This window comes from Hypomesus transpacificus, unplaced genomic scaffold, assembly GCF_021917145.1.
Source record: "Hypomesus transpacificus isolate Combined female unplaced genomic scaffold, fHypTra1 scaffold_27, whole genome shotgun sequence".
NCBI classification, from domain to species: domain Eukaryota; kingdom Metazoa; phylum Chordata; class Actinopteri; order Osmeriformes; family Osmeridae; genus Hypomesus; species Hypomesus transpacificus.
Window position 1 is genome coordinate 1033929 of NW_025813796.1, and position 17482 is coordinate 1051410.

The following is a 17482-nucleotide window of genomic DNA, read 5'->3' on the forward strand; positions in this document are numbered from 1 at the left end:
GTTTGGCTGAGTGTGTGGTTATTTCAGACAGGGGTGAGAAGATGTCAGTAGTGATTGCCCCCCCCCCCTTTGCCTGAGGGTTAGACATGGGATTATAATGTAGTCCCATGAATGAGCGGCTCAGCGGTGGTTTAATATCCACGCCCCTGACCCTCGTTAACCCTAATTGCTTTGCACCATGGAGGCATCCAGGCCTGCCCCTTATCGTCCACAAAAGAGAGAAAAACCAGAGATTTGCTTGATTAAAAGTGACAGAAGCAGAGTAGAAGGAGGACAGGACACCTTGAGAGTTCACTCCCCCCCTCCCCCCCCCCCCCCCACTCTTTTCCTCTGCAGTCAGTTTTCCCCAAATCAACCGATATTCAGGTTCAGGGTGTTAATGGCCTGCAGGAAAACTGTCCATTAACGGATTTGTAGCAAAGGCAAAGAGATTTATTTGCACTGGGCACCTTCTCCTCTGCGTTACATTACGGCCTTATGTTCCATTGTGAATTCCCAGCCTCTGCTCTCTGCTTTGTGTTCCAATACCCGTAATGAGCAAAGGTCAACGTGTTTGCTCTCCCTACTTCCGAGTCCATAGCAATGTCCTCCACTGGAGTATTTATTAAACTTGGCCTTTCGCTGCTGTCCTAAATGCCAACATGGGCCTCCTGCTCATATGTGAGTATAACCGTCTGTTATGAAACATCAACCGAGAGTGTGAGATGAATCCTAACAAAGACGACTCTTTGGCAATGCTTCGCCGCAATCTATCAGGAAGTCAACCCATTTCTTGGGCCGTTTACCTATTTTGATGTTTAGGGTAGGAGCTAGACGGTTTGGACATCATCTTGTTATGAAAATAGCCAGAGGTCAGTTGCCCTGGTTGGGACGCTAGTATTTGAAAAGCTATTTGTTGTCCTGAGAGTCCATTCTATCACGGGACGTCAAAGAGAGAGGGTTTGAGCGTGTGCAAGGGCGGCGAGCCTACGAGATGTCTGGTCGTGTGCCTGGGCGTGTACCCGCTCCGCTGGGCGCTGGGTGGCGGGCAAAGCACCTCCTCTAGATTCGGCTCCGCTCCGCTCCACTCCGTCCATCTGGTGTTTTGGGCTCCAAGGCGACGTGTTGGCCCGACTCAGCACTTTCGCTTCCCTCCCCTCGCACACCTCTCATCCTGTCCCGCACTCGCCAGCGTGTCTTCATCTCCCTCAAACCACGGCCCCCGTTTCATCATCTCTGATAGCTCTATCCAGCCTCCCCCCATCCCCCCAACACCCCCCCCATCCCGCACACTGTTGTAGCTCTGCACCCTCTTTCGTTCAAGACACAAAGAGGGAGACACAACTGAGGATTCTCTGTTCTGTCTCATAACAAATGGATGGTCAGGCCTTTGCAGAGGGTATTGACCCTCCTCCTGTATTCATGGTCTGAGCTGGCGTGAGGCCCTTTGAGAGACTCTGGTTGTCAGGGGAGTTACAGGGAGGAGAATTCCACACGGCTGAAGGAAACCAGTGTGTCCGTTTGGTGGGATATGAACTATTATGCAGCTTTGTTCGATATTCAGGTATCTCCCATAGGCCGATGGAGATAGACTGCCTAACACAACCTTGAATGCCTAATGGGTTCCATAGGAGATTCAACCGTGTTGGTATGTTTGGTGTTAAAGAAACTGAGTTGTTGTTTTTTTTTGTTCGGTTGTATATCATCCCTGATGCACGTTACAGATGCACGCTAGCCTACGTTTTTTTTGTACATGATGAAACATTACATGTGCTGCAGAAGTGGTGTCGTTGTTCTCATTGTAATCAGGCCCAGGCATGGTCAGTTGTAAAACACACACCCGTTCAACTCTGAAGTTTGTTCCTCCTCATTTCTCAGAGATGACTATGTAATAAATCATCATAACCCCACCACTACCTCTCTCTCTCCCTCTCTCCTTCCATCCCTTCCCCTTTCTCCCCCCCCCCCTCCTCTCTGTCTCTCTACTTTTCTTCTTCCCTCCCTTGCTCTCCCTCCCCCCCTCCCTCCCCGTCTATCTCTACCTTTCTTCTTCCCTCCCTGTCCCTCCCTCCCTGTCTCTCCCTCCCTCCCTCTCTCATTCCCCTCCCCCGTGCTCATGCGGTCTCTCCACTTCCTCTCCCGCCTCCCTCCGTCTCTCCGTCCTTCCTCTCCCTCTCCTCCTCGCTCTTTTCTCCTTTCCCCCCCCTCTCTCTCTGTCTGTCCCCCCAAAGGTGCCGGGGGTTGGTCTCCACTGGAATCTAATAAGTACCAGTGGCTGGAGGTGGACCTGGGCCAGAGAACCGAGGTCGCAGCCGTGGCGACGCAGGGGCGCTACGGAAGTTCCGACTGGGTTTCGGCCTACTTGCTCATGTTCAGCGACACGGGACGCAACTGGAAGCTGTACCGCCAGGAGGACAGCATAGGGGTGAGAGAGTGCGGGCCTAGACAACGGGATACTGGGGAGTTTGCAGTCATAAACAGGGCCATAAGCACCCTTTCATTGGCTGTGAATAATGGATGACGGTAGGCCAGCGATCTCAGTTTAGCTCTGCTAGGCACGGAAAAGGTGTAACAATACCAGGGTGGAGGAGTTATTGTCACACATACCTCTTGATATTCCTTACGACGATCAGTTTAGTCCTTGAAAAAGTTGCATCGGGCCTACCCAATAAGGAGGCAGTTGCAAAGACGGGACTATAATAGGTTGTCAGTTCAGTTTATTCTTACCACAAGCATACTCGTTGCCGTTGGTTTGCTAACATTTGTTTTTGGATTCAACAATTGTCTCTTTGATGAATCCAAAGCACCTTTCAAAGCTGTCCTAAGCTCCACATATTACTCATTTCAGCTTTATGTGTCTGTTGAAGTGTAAAGTCGACAGGACTCATTCAACAGATCAGTCTCTGTGTTTTCCTTTCTTTTTTTTTGTTCTTCCACAGCTTAGAGAGGGTTTGAGTTTAGGGGATGAGTGTCATTTCCCTCTCCCTATGAGCCAAGCCTAGTCACGGGCCCATGTCAGAGGATTTGCACCTTGACTCTGGGCATATTTCAAAGGGTGCTTCCCAAAGCAAATTAGACACTGCTTCTTCTCAGCTTCCTCAGCAGGAAACAGTGCAATTTGTTCGGCTTAACGCTCCACTTCACAAGACAGCTGATCCCTTCAAAGGCACCGAGGAAGCCTCTCTGGCACCAGAATTATGCACCCCTAAGAAAGTCAATTTCATTCCAGATGTCAGATACACAACGCAAAGGTATAAAAAAATAAACAATAATAATGGTCAGACGCACATATTTTATAGGCACTTACTTGCACACATGCACAGAAGGATTTTTGTAAAAAATGTGACCTCATTTTAGTTTTTCCTCTGTATTGTGGTGGACTTTATTGATTTCCTGTGAAATAGGCAGGTGATTGGGGAAACAGGGCCCATTACTCCTATGAGAGTCTCAGGATAGCTACTGAATAAGTCCTGCTGTTATTGATTACTGGCCACACACACTCACACAAACACACACACACACTCACACAAACGCTCACACAAACGCTCACACAAACGCACACACTCACACAAACGCACACACTCACACAAACGCACACACTCACACAAACGCACACACTCACACAGACACACACGTTGTGCAGCCGCACCTCCCAAGTCAACACAAGAACTTTCCGGTTAGGAGAGAGGGGAGAGTCATCCGATCTTACACAAATACCTTCTGAAATCCAGAGGTAATGAGGTACTCCTATATGAACTCCAATTAACTGTGCCAATTAAGTGTCAACTTTAAAGGGAGGATGTAATGAGGAAGTATCTCACAGGGATTAACCCCGTTATTTACAGTTCGGAGAGGACAGATGGAAGAACATTAGCAGGAAGGAGCTAGTAGGTACAGTTTACATACTGTAGGAATAATTTAAAAAAAGTATAGCGTAAAGTAGCGTAGCGTAGCAGAGCGTAGCTTGTGAAGGTTATTGAGGTTCACTTCTGAAGTGAATAACGGCTTTGTGGAAGACACGAAACAGAATTCCAGTGATGCAGAATTGCATACAGTACACCACCTCCTTCACAGAAACATATTGTCTAATACAATTAAGCTACATGTTACTGTACAATACTCTTATGTTTACTGCGTGATCTCGGATGGTGTGTTTATCTCCGACTGCCGGGTAATGGCCTCTGTTCTTTATGTCCTCCAGGCCTTTGCTGGGAACAGCAATGCAGACAGTGTGGTGCAGATCAAACTGCAGCAGCCAGTGATAGCACGCTTCGTCAGGCTGATTCCTCTGGAATGGAACCCTAATGGAAGAATCGGTCTGAGGCTGGAGGGCTACGGATGCCCCTACAGTAAGTACAGCCCAGAAAGGGGGACCTCTGTAATTGTTTCCCAGACGGTCATCGTGGTCCCACGCTCAGAAGCGTCATTGTCGAGTCTCCCCGCCCCCTCTCAATTGCTCGGTTTGACTTCCAGAAGTTTCACTTTAGGGAGCTGTAACGCCGTGAAACAACTTTGACGCCACATTTTCTTCCGGTTTGTATTCTTCTCGCTCAGAGAATTCGAGTGATTTTCTCATGCCTGAGGAACAGTGAGATGCACGGGGATGATCCTTTCATTAGCGTCACTCTGGCAATTTATGAATACATTTACATGTAGCCATTTATTTAGCTGACTGAGTGTGAAAACCCGCTTTTAATTGGTTCCAAGTGTTTGTAGAAGGTTTTCATCGCCGTCGTCACAATGGCGCGCATTGGACACAACTCAGACGTGTGGAACCTGTTCTACGGCAGAACATCATGCACACGCATACTCATCTCGATCTTACACATCTCCACCGGGGTCACATGACAGTCCCGTACACCTCTGGGGTTGTTTGTTTAGCATCAGTCATGCATAAACAGGGGAATGATTTATGGTTTGTATTACATGTATGTATGAATAGTTTGTTGCCGATGGCACCAGGAAGGAGATGTATTGTGGGGTAGATGTGAGGAGACAGGGTGGAGATGTCCTGATTTGTTTTGAATGTTTTTTTACTGTACTGTAATCCAACTTTCCCTGTCGAATGGACGCAATTCAAGAGCTAGTGTTGCCATATATTTCTTCACGGTATTATCATTTGGCCCTTGGAAATGGAACAACAACTGTAATTAATTTGTCTCTTGTCTTGTTTTGTTTTTTATGTTACCCCGGTTGTAATTGAAAATGCATTTTAATCATTCAAGGACTGACCTTTTAATAATGAACATTTCAAAATGTTGGAATGATTCATTTCGGCGTCACTACATTTTAACAGCTATAGTAACAAGACTGTTGTTGCTAAGGGACTATTGTGTCATCCTGGGATTAGCAATATGGGCCATATGCAATGTAAGGGGAAGCGAGGGATGCATAGGTGTGCTGATGTACATCTTCAGATACAAGGTGGTGGATCGCCCTTCATAGGATCAAGTCCTCTCAAGTCTTTGATGTCAGCTCTCCAATCACAATGATGAAATAGACCATTTGCCGATCTAGTTACTGAAGTGGTTTGATGTGAAATGGACAAAGGCTACACTGCCTCATTAGAAACAGTTAAGTAAGGAGAAATTGGCTTCTGAGCCGAGTCCCACTCTACCAGCACAGTAATGCAGAGCTAAAGAAACCACATTCAGAAATGGGTAAATATCCACATATCATCACATGTTTGTGGTTCTTATTCCTTGACCTGTGTTAGAGTGTTGGAGACCAAGATGACACGGTCTGCTCCAGAGTTTTTAAGTGTCACATTTGGTTTTTCAGACTCTGATGTGGCCAGCTTCGACGGCAGTGGTTGCCTGCTGTACAGGCTGAGCCCTGACCAAAGCCAGACAGCCAAAGAAACCGTGTCACTGAAGTTCAAGACTCAAAGGAATTCGGGGACATTGATACACGCCGAGGCGCACGAACACAGCCTGACTCTGGAGCTACACAAAGGGAAACTTCTCCTCCACCTCAGGAAAGGTACAGCGCCGTCGTTTTTCCTCCCAATGTCGCCGCCCTCCATTTCCTCATGATGAATCGTATCTACCATTCAACACATGTTCGGTACCACCTCTTTAAAAACCTAACCGGCTGCCAAGGCAAAAAACGATACATGATCGAGTTTGAATCCCGGAGCCAAAAAAGTTTCCCCTTGTATGGCTCGCATAAGTGGGGCTGAAACCTCAGGCGTTGTCAGGGAGCCAGGCTGTGGCGCTCATCAACATATGGTGCACCTCTCAGCCTCACCATCTGTCTGTAGCTTTCCTTCATCTTGCATCTCCCTCTGTCCCTATCCTCCATCCTTCCCTTGTTCACTCTCTCCGGGTCCTCAGAGAGTGTGCCCAGACCAGGGAGAGTAAGAAACTTGCTTTGACTGGCATTACCAGGCTCCATAGGGAACAGCCATACTGCTGTGGCGCTTAGGGAAAAAGCAATGATTCCAACATGGTGCGCAGCCTTAAACTCTGCATTATTAAGACGACATGGGGGATTTAAGGGCATCATTTCGGCCAGCTAGAATGAAATTCTGAAGTTCCGGGTGACTGGAATTGGGAATTATCATGATGCTGCACAGTTGGGTAATATGTTGTGATTCGAGGGATTCGATCAGTACAGCTCTGGATGTTGCAGTGCAGTTTTGTGGTTTGTGCTTCAAATGACAAGACTGATTTGTACTGCTACTTTAGGCATAACATTGTGCAGCTCTGATTCAGTTCCATGGGACTAGTACTATCAAATCAGAATGGTGTGTTCGACTCATAACACGTATTTAGGCTGCAGCATTCCATGTACATAGATGTTTGAGTCTCCAGGCACATCTATGCTCTGCTTCTAGAAAGCCTTTCGGCTCTCCAAATCCCTCAACTGCGGTTTGCAAGTAGCAGCCTTCACAAGTTGACAGAGCCGAGCCCACAGTAAACATCCTCACCGTAAAAGTCCTGTCATTTGGAAGACAAGCTCTGGCTCGGAGGCAGAAAATTAAAACCGCGGTTAAGACGGTGGTGAGATTGCATGTTCTTGGGCTTATCCTGATACGGAGCCACACTGACAATAGAGCAGTAGCGTTGCCTCAATCAAAGGCGTCCTCTTCTGATTTGACAGCACACCGGCTCTCTCTTCTCTCCTTTCTGTCTCTCTTCTCTCCTGTCTCTCTCTCTCTTCCTATATCCATCCCTTATTTTCTCCTTTTCCCTGTCTCTTCACTCACAGGCCCCCTCTTTTCTATTTTCTGTGTGTGTGTGTGTGTGTTATTCATCTTCCTTTCCTCATATTTCATTCCAACACTCTCTCTCCTCTTTTTGTGTCTGATGCAGTCATTTGTTGTTTGCAATTGCATGCTTTTTTATTTCTCCCATCTCTTTCTCCCTCGCTCCCTCTCTCCCTCTCTCCCTCTCTCCCTCTCTCCCTGTCTCCCTGTCTCCCTCTCTCCCTCTCTCCCTTATCCTCCCTCTCTCCCTCATCCTCCCTCTCTCCGTCTCTCCCTCTCTCCCTCTCTCCCTCTCTCCCTCATCCTCCCTCGCTCTTTCCTTCTCCTCTCCTTGGGCTTTGTGGTTAGTTGACAGACTAATTTAGGTCAATACCTCTGTGCCCCAACCCTGGGGTACTGTGTGGTTGGAACAGCAATTGGAATTGTTGGAACAGCTAAAAAAAACAGTCAAATGCAGGCAAGGATCAAGTACTTTTCACAGGCGAGTCAGTGGGCCATTAAGCCTGCCATTTAACCAGAGCATTTGGTCCCACTTGCCCTTTCAACGTTGATCTATGTCACAATATGTTGATCGTCGTGTAGGGGAAAGATGGTTATCTGAGGATTGACCCCAGTCTACTGTTTCCTTGCAACTCATGTCCCTTGTCTAACAAAATGAATCTTCCCCGGATATTTTCAGTGACCATGATGGGCCGACAGAAGTGTCTCTCCCACGTCATGATAATCATTGAAAGCCATTTGTCAGGCTCGTTTTTAGCCACAAAGGCATTGCCATGGCTGTGTGGAGCTGTGTGACACAGCTGTGGCCAGCTCTTCTGCCACGGCTCCTGTGTGAATTGGGAAAGGGGAGATTGGTAGTGCTGTTTGGGCCATGCACTTCAAAGGGGCCACTGAACCCTGCATGAAATATGCACCGCCTTCTTTAGGAGTATAGATTTAGCTCAGGGGCTATAACATTTGACTGTCACTTAAGAGATTGCAGGTTTGATTCCCCTTCTGTACGTTGCTATGGTTCAAAGCACCTGCCACGTGAACGCAGTAATCCGCTGTCTGACACTCGCATACACGCACACACTCATTTACAAACAAGACAAATGTCCTAAAATGTAAAAGACATGCAGGAGCCACACAGCTGGGATGGTACCCTTTTCATGAGGCAACACTCTGTAACTTAGGGGTGAAGCTGCTGTGCTCAGACTTACAAACGCTCACCTCTGTCGCGTTGTGGACTTGCCTGCGTGTGTGTCCGTGTGTGTATTTATGCATGTGTGTGTGGATGTGTACAGTATGCTCGTGCGTGTGTGCATGTGTGTGTACAAATGAATTAAATAAATAGTCTTGTCAAGATTTATCTCCAGTGTCCCAAACTATTCCATTTCCTCTGTAGTTTACATTCATCAAAATGTCTGTTTATATTGTGGCCCACTGGTTCATATTTCACCCCAATTCTTTACTGTCACTGCAATTGTTATTAAATGCAAATGTATGGGGTCACCGTGACTTGCCCAATGTGTTCCAGATGTGGGATGTAGACTGTATCCACAGTAGCAGAACAAAGATAATGACAGTTAAGGACAAAGATAGGCTTTCTTTAAGTACAGTAGTGAACAAAGCTCTTTAGAACCTTTTACCAGCGACATCTTAGGAATTTTGCTTGCTATTTTCAGTGTACCACCTGTCATACAGACACACCGGCTGTGGTATGAGTTGTGGCCAACAGGACTGCAGTAATTTTTGTAGCTAAATCTCCTTTGAGTGTATTGATCTCTGCGTGATGAAGTTAGCCCCTGGTAATACAGTTATAACAATACAGACAGAGCAATTAGACGCCAACCTCTGCTCCTCTATCATCATTAATGATTTAGAGTTTTCTGGCAACGGTACATGTATCAGCTCATTATGTTTCGGTCAAGGCAGAGAAAGTCAGTGATTTTGTGTTCACAATAATAGCTTGCAAGACTAAAATGAGGAAATGTTATCACCTAATCTTGTTTTCAAGTTGCGTCACGCGACAGCATTGTAAATACAGGACAATTACGTTATTTTCTTTGTTGGGAATTGTTTTCCACTGTGGGAGGGTTAGTCTGTGGCAAAATCCCATGAGATTGCGTAAGCTGATCATTTACATTTAGTCATTTAGCAGACGCTCTTATCCAGAGCGTTTTACGGTAAGTACAGGGACATTCCCCGTGGCAGGTAGGGTGAAGTGCCTTGCCCAAGGACACAACGTCAATTGCCCGGCCGGGAATCAAACCGGCAACCTTCTGATTAATAGCCCGATTTCCTAACTTGACGATCAATACGAACACTCGACATGACGCCATCCTAAAAGAGACTGGGAGTGTGAAAGACTAGAGAGAACTGGGACTTTCATGGTTGCCATTTCAAACAACTACATTTCAAGTACGTTCAAGTACTTTTGGGAAAAAGAATTGGGTGGGGGAGGGAAATTGTATCCCTGCCAACGCAACTTTTCCCAACTCTTGTGTTGATGTTCTTTCCATATGTGCGTCTATGTACTCCATCAGGCACAGATTGGCTTTTATTCACCATATGGCCACACATTAGAGTCATACCGTCTATTTAAAGTGGCTGCACTCCATGTCATTATCCCTCCCTCCCCCATGTCTGTTCATGCTGTGTCTCCTGTACAGGAACCACTCATCAGGGATGTGTAGTCACCCTTAAGGCCACAGATGTGGTGTGGGTGGAGGTGGTCGACAAGATGGGAATAGAAGACTTTACAGAGTCTGGGTTGTCTTCATCTCTAGCAGGGGAGACTGCAACTGTGGGCCAAGATCCTACTGAAGAGTTCAAAGCATTTTGACAGCAAAAGCTAATATAAAATATCTGTTGACTCCTCCCTCACATCTGCCTGGAGATGAAATACAGCCAAACAAGCTTGGTGTGAGCCGGGCTACTGTTAATCAATAATGATAAAGTGATAATTTGTTTGTAAGACTTCTCCTCAGACCACTTATGTGCGGGTCTCTCATCTCATCTAATCTGACATCATACACATACCTCATCCACAATTGATGAGCCACAGCAAAGTGACACACACTCTTCATTTTCTAGAAGCCTGTGTTGGCTGTTCGGCTGAAGTTTCCCCCTCATCGCAGCCCTCTAAAGAATGTCTAATGCATATTTAATTACCGAGTGCATTTGCCGCAATCTCTAGTGTTAGGCCTTGCAGTGAAACTCTTCCCCAACATTTTGTGTGGGTCCAAAGATTAATCCACTAATTTAAACCTGCTGGAGTTCATATATCATTAATTGTGTCCCGCTGTGTTTTTGCTAAAACATTTTAGCTACGCATCATCACTTATTGGGCATTCTCTTCTGCTGGGATGGTGTACAGTGTGTGTCAAGAGGGTGGAGAAAAACCTAGGTTATTCTTTCCGTGCACCTCACAGTGTCAGAATTCCAGTTTAACGGGTTGAAAACATAAAAACCCTCTGACAGCTCCTTGCGAAGCTGCTTCGAGAAGGATTTCTGTTCAAACAACTCATTGATGTAACTGCTCCCACTTTTTAGTAATGGCTTGTTATTCTGTGACCGGGCAAACCTAGAACTTACAGCTTTGGGATGGACGGAAGTGTAAGGTCCTTTCTCGGTTCAACCTGCCAAGCTTTAAATGGAACATCTCCCCATTTTTTCTGATGAGTCGTCAAATTGTCCAATTTTCATTATTTTTTCCAGGTAAAAGTGCGTATTTGGAAAACCACAAGGTTGTGTCGCTGGGCAGTTTGCTAGATGACCAGCACTGGCATCATGTCACTGTGGAGAGGGTTAGCGGGCACATCAACTTTACGGTGGACAAAAGTACTCAACAAATCCTGGTCCCTGTGGACCTGAGTCACTGGCAGATACACGAGGTATGTGCCACCTGTTTCTGCCATGTCTTTGACTCACACACACCTACACACACTCACACACACACACACACACACACACACACACACACACACACACAAACGAGTCTAGTGCTTACACAGGTGTGCTCTAAATTTCCCTAGTAGCAACATTTAGACACTCCCAAACATGCAAACACACACATTCAAAGCATTACTGTTTACATTTGTGTCTGGCTCTGTAAAAAATCCATGAAACTCTCAGACCTAACTGTGCCATTGGTATGTGTGTGTTCCTCCACCAGATAAGTCTGGGAGCGACCCAATGCCACGGGCCGCAGAGGCAAGCTTCCAGAAGGAGCTTCCATGGGTGCCTGGAGAACCTGCAGTACAATGAACTGAACCTGATGGAGCAGGCCAAACAACAGGAGCAGGTTTCAAGCATGGTACAATAGGATAACACCACTACCATAGCGCTAGGAAAGATGGTGTGTGTGTGTGTGGGGGGGGGGACGTAATTATGGCTTTGCACTGTTTCAAAATGGGCTTGGCTGCTTCGCAGGATGTGTTTCCTGTGTTTTCCCAAGCAACACCTTTGGTTTTTTCAGAAGGGTTTTACAAACAGATGTGTGAATGTAGTTTCTATGTGAGTTTGACTGTTGTGATACACGTATTGATGTATCAAGCTAAAGATCACCTCTCATTCTGGTCAGGTTGCTTCACAACACAGTTGAGTTGTTCCTCTCATGTAATTCAATCATTTACGATTTGACCTGGGACACAAAGAATTGTGTGTGTGTGTGTATGTGTGTGTTTGTGTGTTTTAACGCCTGTGTGTGACTGCAGGGAAATCAGACCTCCATCTTGTTCTGTGCCAGGCTCTCATTTCCACTCCTCCCGAAGCTGGTTGTGTTATTGAACCAGCCATGATACAAATGGGATCTTTTGAAGATAGTGTGAATGATTGTTCATTAATTAATTCAACAAAATCATGATGAGGCCCTGTAACTGAGCTGAGAGTAGACCTTTATAGATGGATAATGATTTTTTTTTTTTTTTTTTTATAACGCTTTGGTCTCTCATGAACACATTCTCCACTGTCTAAATGATTATCTTAATCTCTCCGAAATGAAGTGGCAAATAAAGAGAATCCACTCATTTGGGAGCACTTTTTAGGCTAACCGGAATACCAATACATCTACACATTTACTGTGACACAGCGAATAAGAACCACAGTTTAACATATGTGCTCCTATTTAACTAGCGTGTTTGAAAGGGTACTAGGGTATGAAGGCAGAGGCACAGCGGGCTTCTGGGGATGTGAGTTTCACAACATGTTTCATCGTTTTCTCCAGGGCCTGGAGAACAATGTCGAACAGTGTTGTTGTGGCACAGTACATGAGAAACACTGTACGCCGTATGTTTCCCGGTAAATCACTTTCACCGCTTTCCCAGAGACCCCTTTCGAGTTGATCTACCTCTTTTCCCGTTGCACTTTCCTCTCACAGCAAACACCAAACCATTACAAAGATGCCTTTCCTGATACCGCCCCGGGCGAAATGTGTCGTAGTTGATCACGTTTGCAGCCTCAGCAATAAAGCCAACCGTAGTTAGCCCAACTCAAAGCAACGGGCAACAGCACACATCCCCCACATCCACGCCCCTACTCTCTTTGACCTGCCTGCAATGACGACTTGAAGAAGCAGCCCTTGACACCTGTGCTCTTGTTTGCTATGCTAATGTCCTGAGAGCGAGGAGCTCATGGCTCTCTAGCTGTAATTATGGTAATATTGACGTTCTCTTTAAGGAGACTTTGCTGATTAAATGGCTTTTCTATTCCCAGCAGTGTCAGGTCAGATGTTCCCATGATTTCACCTTCTCAGTCAGACTAATTAATATTTATGTTTTTATCTTTTCATTATATATATAATTTTTTTTTTGTCTTTCCTTCAGGGCAATGTGACCTTTACTTGTGCTGAGCCAGTCTCTGTCGCCATGACGTTTGCTGGCTCGGAAAGCTTCCTCCAGTTGCCGGGGGCGACTCAGAGCGATGGGGTGACGATGGGCCTGCAGTTCCGTACGTGGAACAAAGCGGGTCTTCTGATCACCTTTGACCTCCAGCCACTAGGAGCCACCCTGTGGCTTTACCTCAGCGAAGCCCGAGTCAAACTGCAGATCCACAAGGCTGGCAGGATGCTGCTGGACCTGACTGCAGGTTGGAGCCACCCTGACACACACATTCACACTCATACACACACTGCGGTGATGCTGTAGGCCTCCTAAAAAAACCTTGACGTAGAAAATGTTACCTCAAGATTCCCTGTCACAGTCACAAGTGACGTATGTGGTCTCATTCGGAGCATGCATCTCAGTTGCGCGATGCATAAACATGTTGTTTACCACTGTGCCGTTCATGCTCTCTGATACGTTCAGCTGTTTCTGTGCTCCTCTTCTATAATACATAGCTTCGGTTACCAAGTGTTTTATGAGGGTGTGGACGTCTTGCAAAATAGGCTGCCTGGTGGACTATGGGGTGTGAAATTAAAGTTCTAATAGCTCACTTAGTCTGAGGGGTTTCTGTGATATCCGTTGTGTTTTTGGCATAGTCCAAACAAGTTCAAAGAGGGGATTTGCACATCAAACCCCCATACATCAAGTGAGGTGTCACTCACCGACATTGATCTGACAGGATCTGGTTTGAATGACGGACAGTGGCATGCAGTGGACCTGAACTCCAGACGAGGACGACTCAGCGTCTCCGTAGACAAAGAAGAGGCATCCACGGCTCATGCCAGCCCAGCATTTCCTGTCGTGACAGGAAACTCCCTTTTCTTCGGAGGTGAGGACAAGCTACAGGGACGATGCAACGAAATAGTACAGTAGCATGAAAATGACTTGATCACACCGGTTGTGTTTAGAGGTTTGATGGTTGACGGTTTGAAGTGGGCCTCTGGGTTTGTATTATTATTTTTTTCTTAGGTTTTTTTTTAGTTTTCACCTGTCTTCTGTCGTCGGTCTGTTCTCAGCCGAGTCTTGTCAATTAATGAAATGCAAATGCGCAGCTACAGAGAACAGCCCAGACCAGGCTATTGTTTATCATAACGCATACTGAGAAAAACACTGAAAAGCCCTGTTAGCCTTGAGCTCAAGCCACCCATTGGGCCATCCACAAAGGGACAGTGCGTAAAGCGCAAATCTGCTCCGTGCAGTATGGCAACCCTCGCTCCGCTGTGAATAAAAGAACATCTTTTAACCCCTTCATCACAAGGGGGCAACAGCCTGCTCTATTTGTGACCTGCTTGTGCAAGGCTTACCAGTGAGTGAGTATTGATTTGCTGCCATTATTTCGGTCTGCTTCAGGCTGCCCAGATGGCGAAAACAACCTGGAGTGCAGAAACCCCTTCAATGTGTTCCAGGGCTGCATGCGCTCCATCTACGTGGATGGCAATCCCGTGGACCTGATTAAAGTGCAGCAGATGCTGATAGGGAACTTCAGCGACCTGCAAATCGACATGTGTGGAATCATCGACAGGTCAGTGCCTGCTCAACGGTACACCGTGTACAGTGACGAAGCGCGTCGATGTTCAGGGCGCTGTTTAACGGGTGAAGGAACAAATGGATGGATAAATGAGAAGAAGAAAAAAACAGAGCAAACTAATGAATTAATGGATTTTTGTGTTGTCGCACTGTACATTCAAATGGGTGGTACAGGACAAGGGGTAGGCACTCTTGAGTCTGTGGAACACCACTTTTATCGAATGTTTCGATGCTCAATGCTTCTCTCTTTGAATGTGAGAATTGATGATGGAACAGTTTTCATGATCAACGCCTTCCCAACCCCTCCTTTCTGTCTGTCCTAAATGAATTGTACGTTTATGACAGAATCGTTTTTTGAGACAAAAACGAAGGTTGTTTGTTCCCCATTTCTTACTTTTGATCAAACTGTCAGATGATTCACTCACCTCGCATGATTGTTGTGTCCTCTGACTTCAACTTTATAGGAGGTGGAAACTTTTTATCGATGTACTTCTTTGACAAAATCATTTATTTAGCTGGGCGCAGCAGTGAGAAGTGGTTGAGATTTCACCATCCAAGCAAGTCACACAGATAACAAATCAGCTGCAGGCACCCACTACTACCTAGGTCCCATATGAAGTTTGGAGTTATTGTTTAGCCGAACACTGGAAGACTTGTGCAGAATCCTATTTGTTCCATTTCAGTCGGTTGCCGCCTTGTCACAGCTAAACTCTGGCCAACCCTCATTGGGCGGGAGTTCTTAATATATCCTCCCTTCAGTTCTTCAGTTGTAAACATGGCTACACGTTCGGCCCACCATATCCCCTGTGTCTATGATGTATTTCATCCTCTGCGATCAACCACGTCGCCGTCTTTGTGAAGGCGATTATTCTTATCGCTCCATTATTATTATCGTCACGATCGCCATCTTCGTCCACCTCATCATCCCCCCCCCCCCATCTCTTCCATCGGCACATTGTTGTCATCTTAATTTCCACCGTTGTTAAGGCGATTAGAGCCGCCGTCTCTCCAGACTGCGTCAGATCAGAGAGAAGCTCAACCCGACGCTTGCCAGTCGTGAGCGATAGAACTAATGGATTACCGTCTGCATCTCCGTGCTCAAGGAGCCCTCACAATTAAAGTGACAATTATAAACTCTCCTTTTGGAATACTCACTCAACAGTCTCCCTGCTCTGTACTTCTTGTACTTGCCATGGAGATAACTATCTCTGCTTCACTGACTTTAATTGAATTTCTCAACATGTTAATACATGGATCGTATTATTCAGATGAGTAATAAATATGCTGTTGAACATAAGTCACTTATCAAAAATAAATACTGGGGGAAGATCTGGTCCCATAGCCAACCATACTGGAGCAGATATAGTCCTATAACCAACCATACTGGAGCAGATCTAGTCCTATAGTCAACAATACTGGGGAAGAGCTAGTCCCATAGCGAATCATGCTGGAGAAGACTTAGTCACCAAGCCAATCATACAGGAGAAGATTCGGTCCTTTTCCAGCCATGCTGCATATGGGTCCGACATATTGCATACTGTGTCAGAAAGCCCTGAGTCACAACAAATTTTCATGTAAGAAAGACCAACTTTAATTGTTTTCTTCTGATGAAAATCCTCGTAACTGCTAGAACTTCATTTCATCAATTTGAAAAGTCTGAGGGACAATCTAATAATTGTCTTCTTTTAGAAGCTCATTCCAGAGTCAATTACTGCAACTGAAAGCAGTGTTTGTGTGTGTGTGTGTGTGTGCGTGTGTGTATGTGACCGTGTGGGTATTAGTATGTTAGATGTTTTGGGGTTGAGGTCATTACAGTAGTATCATCTGATTGCATCCCTTTTTTGAAGACAGACTTCCAGATATCCAGGCAATAAACATTCAGTCATTATATAACCAGTTCTGACATTTACCTCCGAAGCAAAGTTAATAACTGTTGTACAAACTAAAAGTTCACAAAACTCCAATTAATCGAGCTGCCAAACTGTCAACACATGTCACTGGCTGAATCTTGATGAACCGAACAAACAGTGCATGTCCCATTCTATCTCTTGGATCGTTTGTGTTCCGAGATGTGTACAGACTTTATAAACACTCCTGGGAATTTCTTTTCTGCATTTACATGAACTGCACTGTGTGCTGAAGGGCCTGCTCTGCCTCCTGTGCTCCCGTTATGTAAAATGATAGAAACTGCATCATAACACATTTGAAGTGCATCCCGAGGAACAAACATTGGCCCAACCTGCTTATATATTACAGAATCCTTAGAAACAAAGCTAAATGGAAATCCAAATCTGACAAATGACAAGCCTGCTGACTAAGTAATATGCTAAAGGTGAATTTCATGGAGGCGGGGGGTAGGGCAATTCTGCAAAGTCGGCACTTTTCTGGAGGAAATCTTGATATGTGTATATTTTTTGGGAAAGATTTGTCTCTATCTCTCTCACGCTGTCTCTCTCTCCGTCTCTCTCCGTCTCGCCCTGCAGGTTTATCAATCTATCCCCAGTGTTAATATGCCTGTGTGGTGAGGTTGCTTGACTGCATGTCAGAGGGGATCAAAATAGCGAGATGTTAAAAGAGCTTCCCTTAGAGAGCCGGTGGAGTAGTATGTGTGTGTGATTGAGCGTGGGCGTGTGTGCGAATTGGAACGATGCGAAAATCGAGAGAGGCCGGATCGAAACCAAGAGAGATAAGCACAGGTAGGGTCTTTGTCTTGTGTCTCTCGTGCGCCCGTGTCTCACGTGACGGATCGCCGCGCCACGTCGTCGATAGAGCGGAGCCATAAATAGTGTGTGCGGTTTCTAATAAAACGATGCCATTGTGTAAACGTCAAGATCGCGTCCTCCCTTGAAGGCGGCGTGCAGTTCTTAGGGTAAAGAGAATATGGCTACAGAAGAGAGGGGCG

The 17482-nt window shown here is 46.0% G+C and overlaps 1 protein-coding gene across 4 annotated transcripts in view; it reads left to right on the plus strand.

The window, feature by feature from the left end:
* The window catches only part of cntnap3 (contactin associated protein family member 3), a 54607-nt gene that overhangs the window by 15025 nt on the left and 22100 nt on the right, over nucleotides 1-17482 (plus strand). For all 4 annotated transcript variants that reach the window (XM_047014970.1, XM_047014974.1, XM_047014972.1 and 1 more), the window contains exons 3-10: nucleotides 2211-2404; nucleotides 4181-4328; nucleotides 5761-5961; nucleotides 10892-11067; nucleotides 11349-11489; nucleotides 12997-13258; nucleotides 13733-13882; nucleotides 14404-14575. In XM_047014970.1, coding sequence (XP_046870926.1) covers nucleotides 2211-2404; nucleotides 4181-4328; nucleotides 5761-5961; nucleotides 10892-11067; nucleotides 11349-11489; nucleotides 12997-13258; nucleotides 13733-13882; nucleotides 14404-14575 — 1444 coding nt within the window. The remainder of the gene's footprint in view (nucleotides 1-2210; nucleotides 2405-4180; nucleotides 4329-5760; nucleotides 5962-10891; nucleotides 11068-11348; nucleotides 11490-12996; nucleotides 13259-13732; nucleotides 13883-14403; nucleotides 14576-17482) is intronic.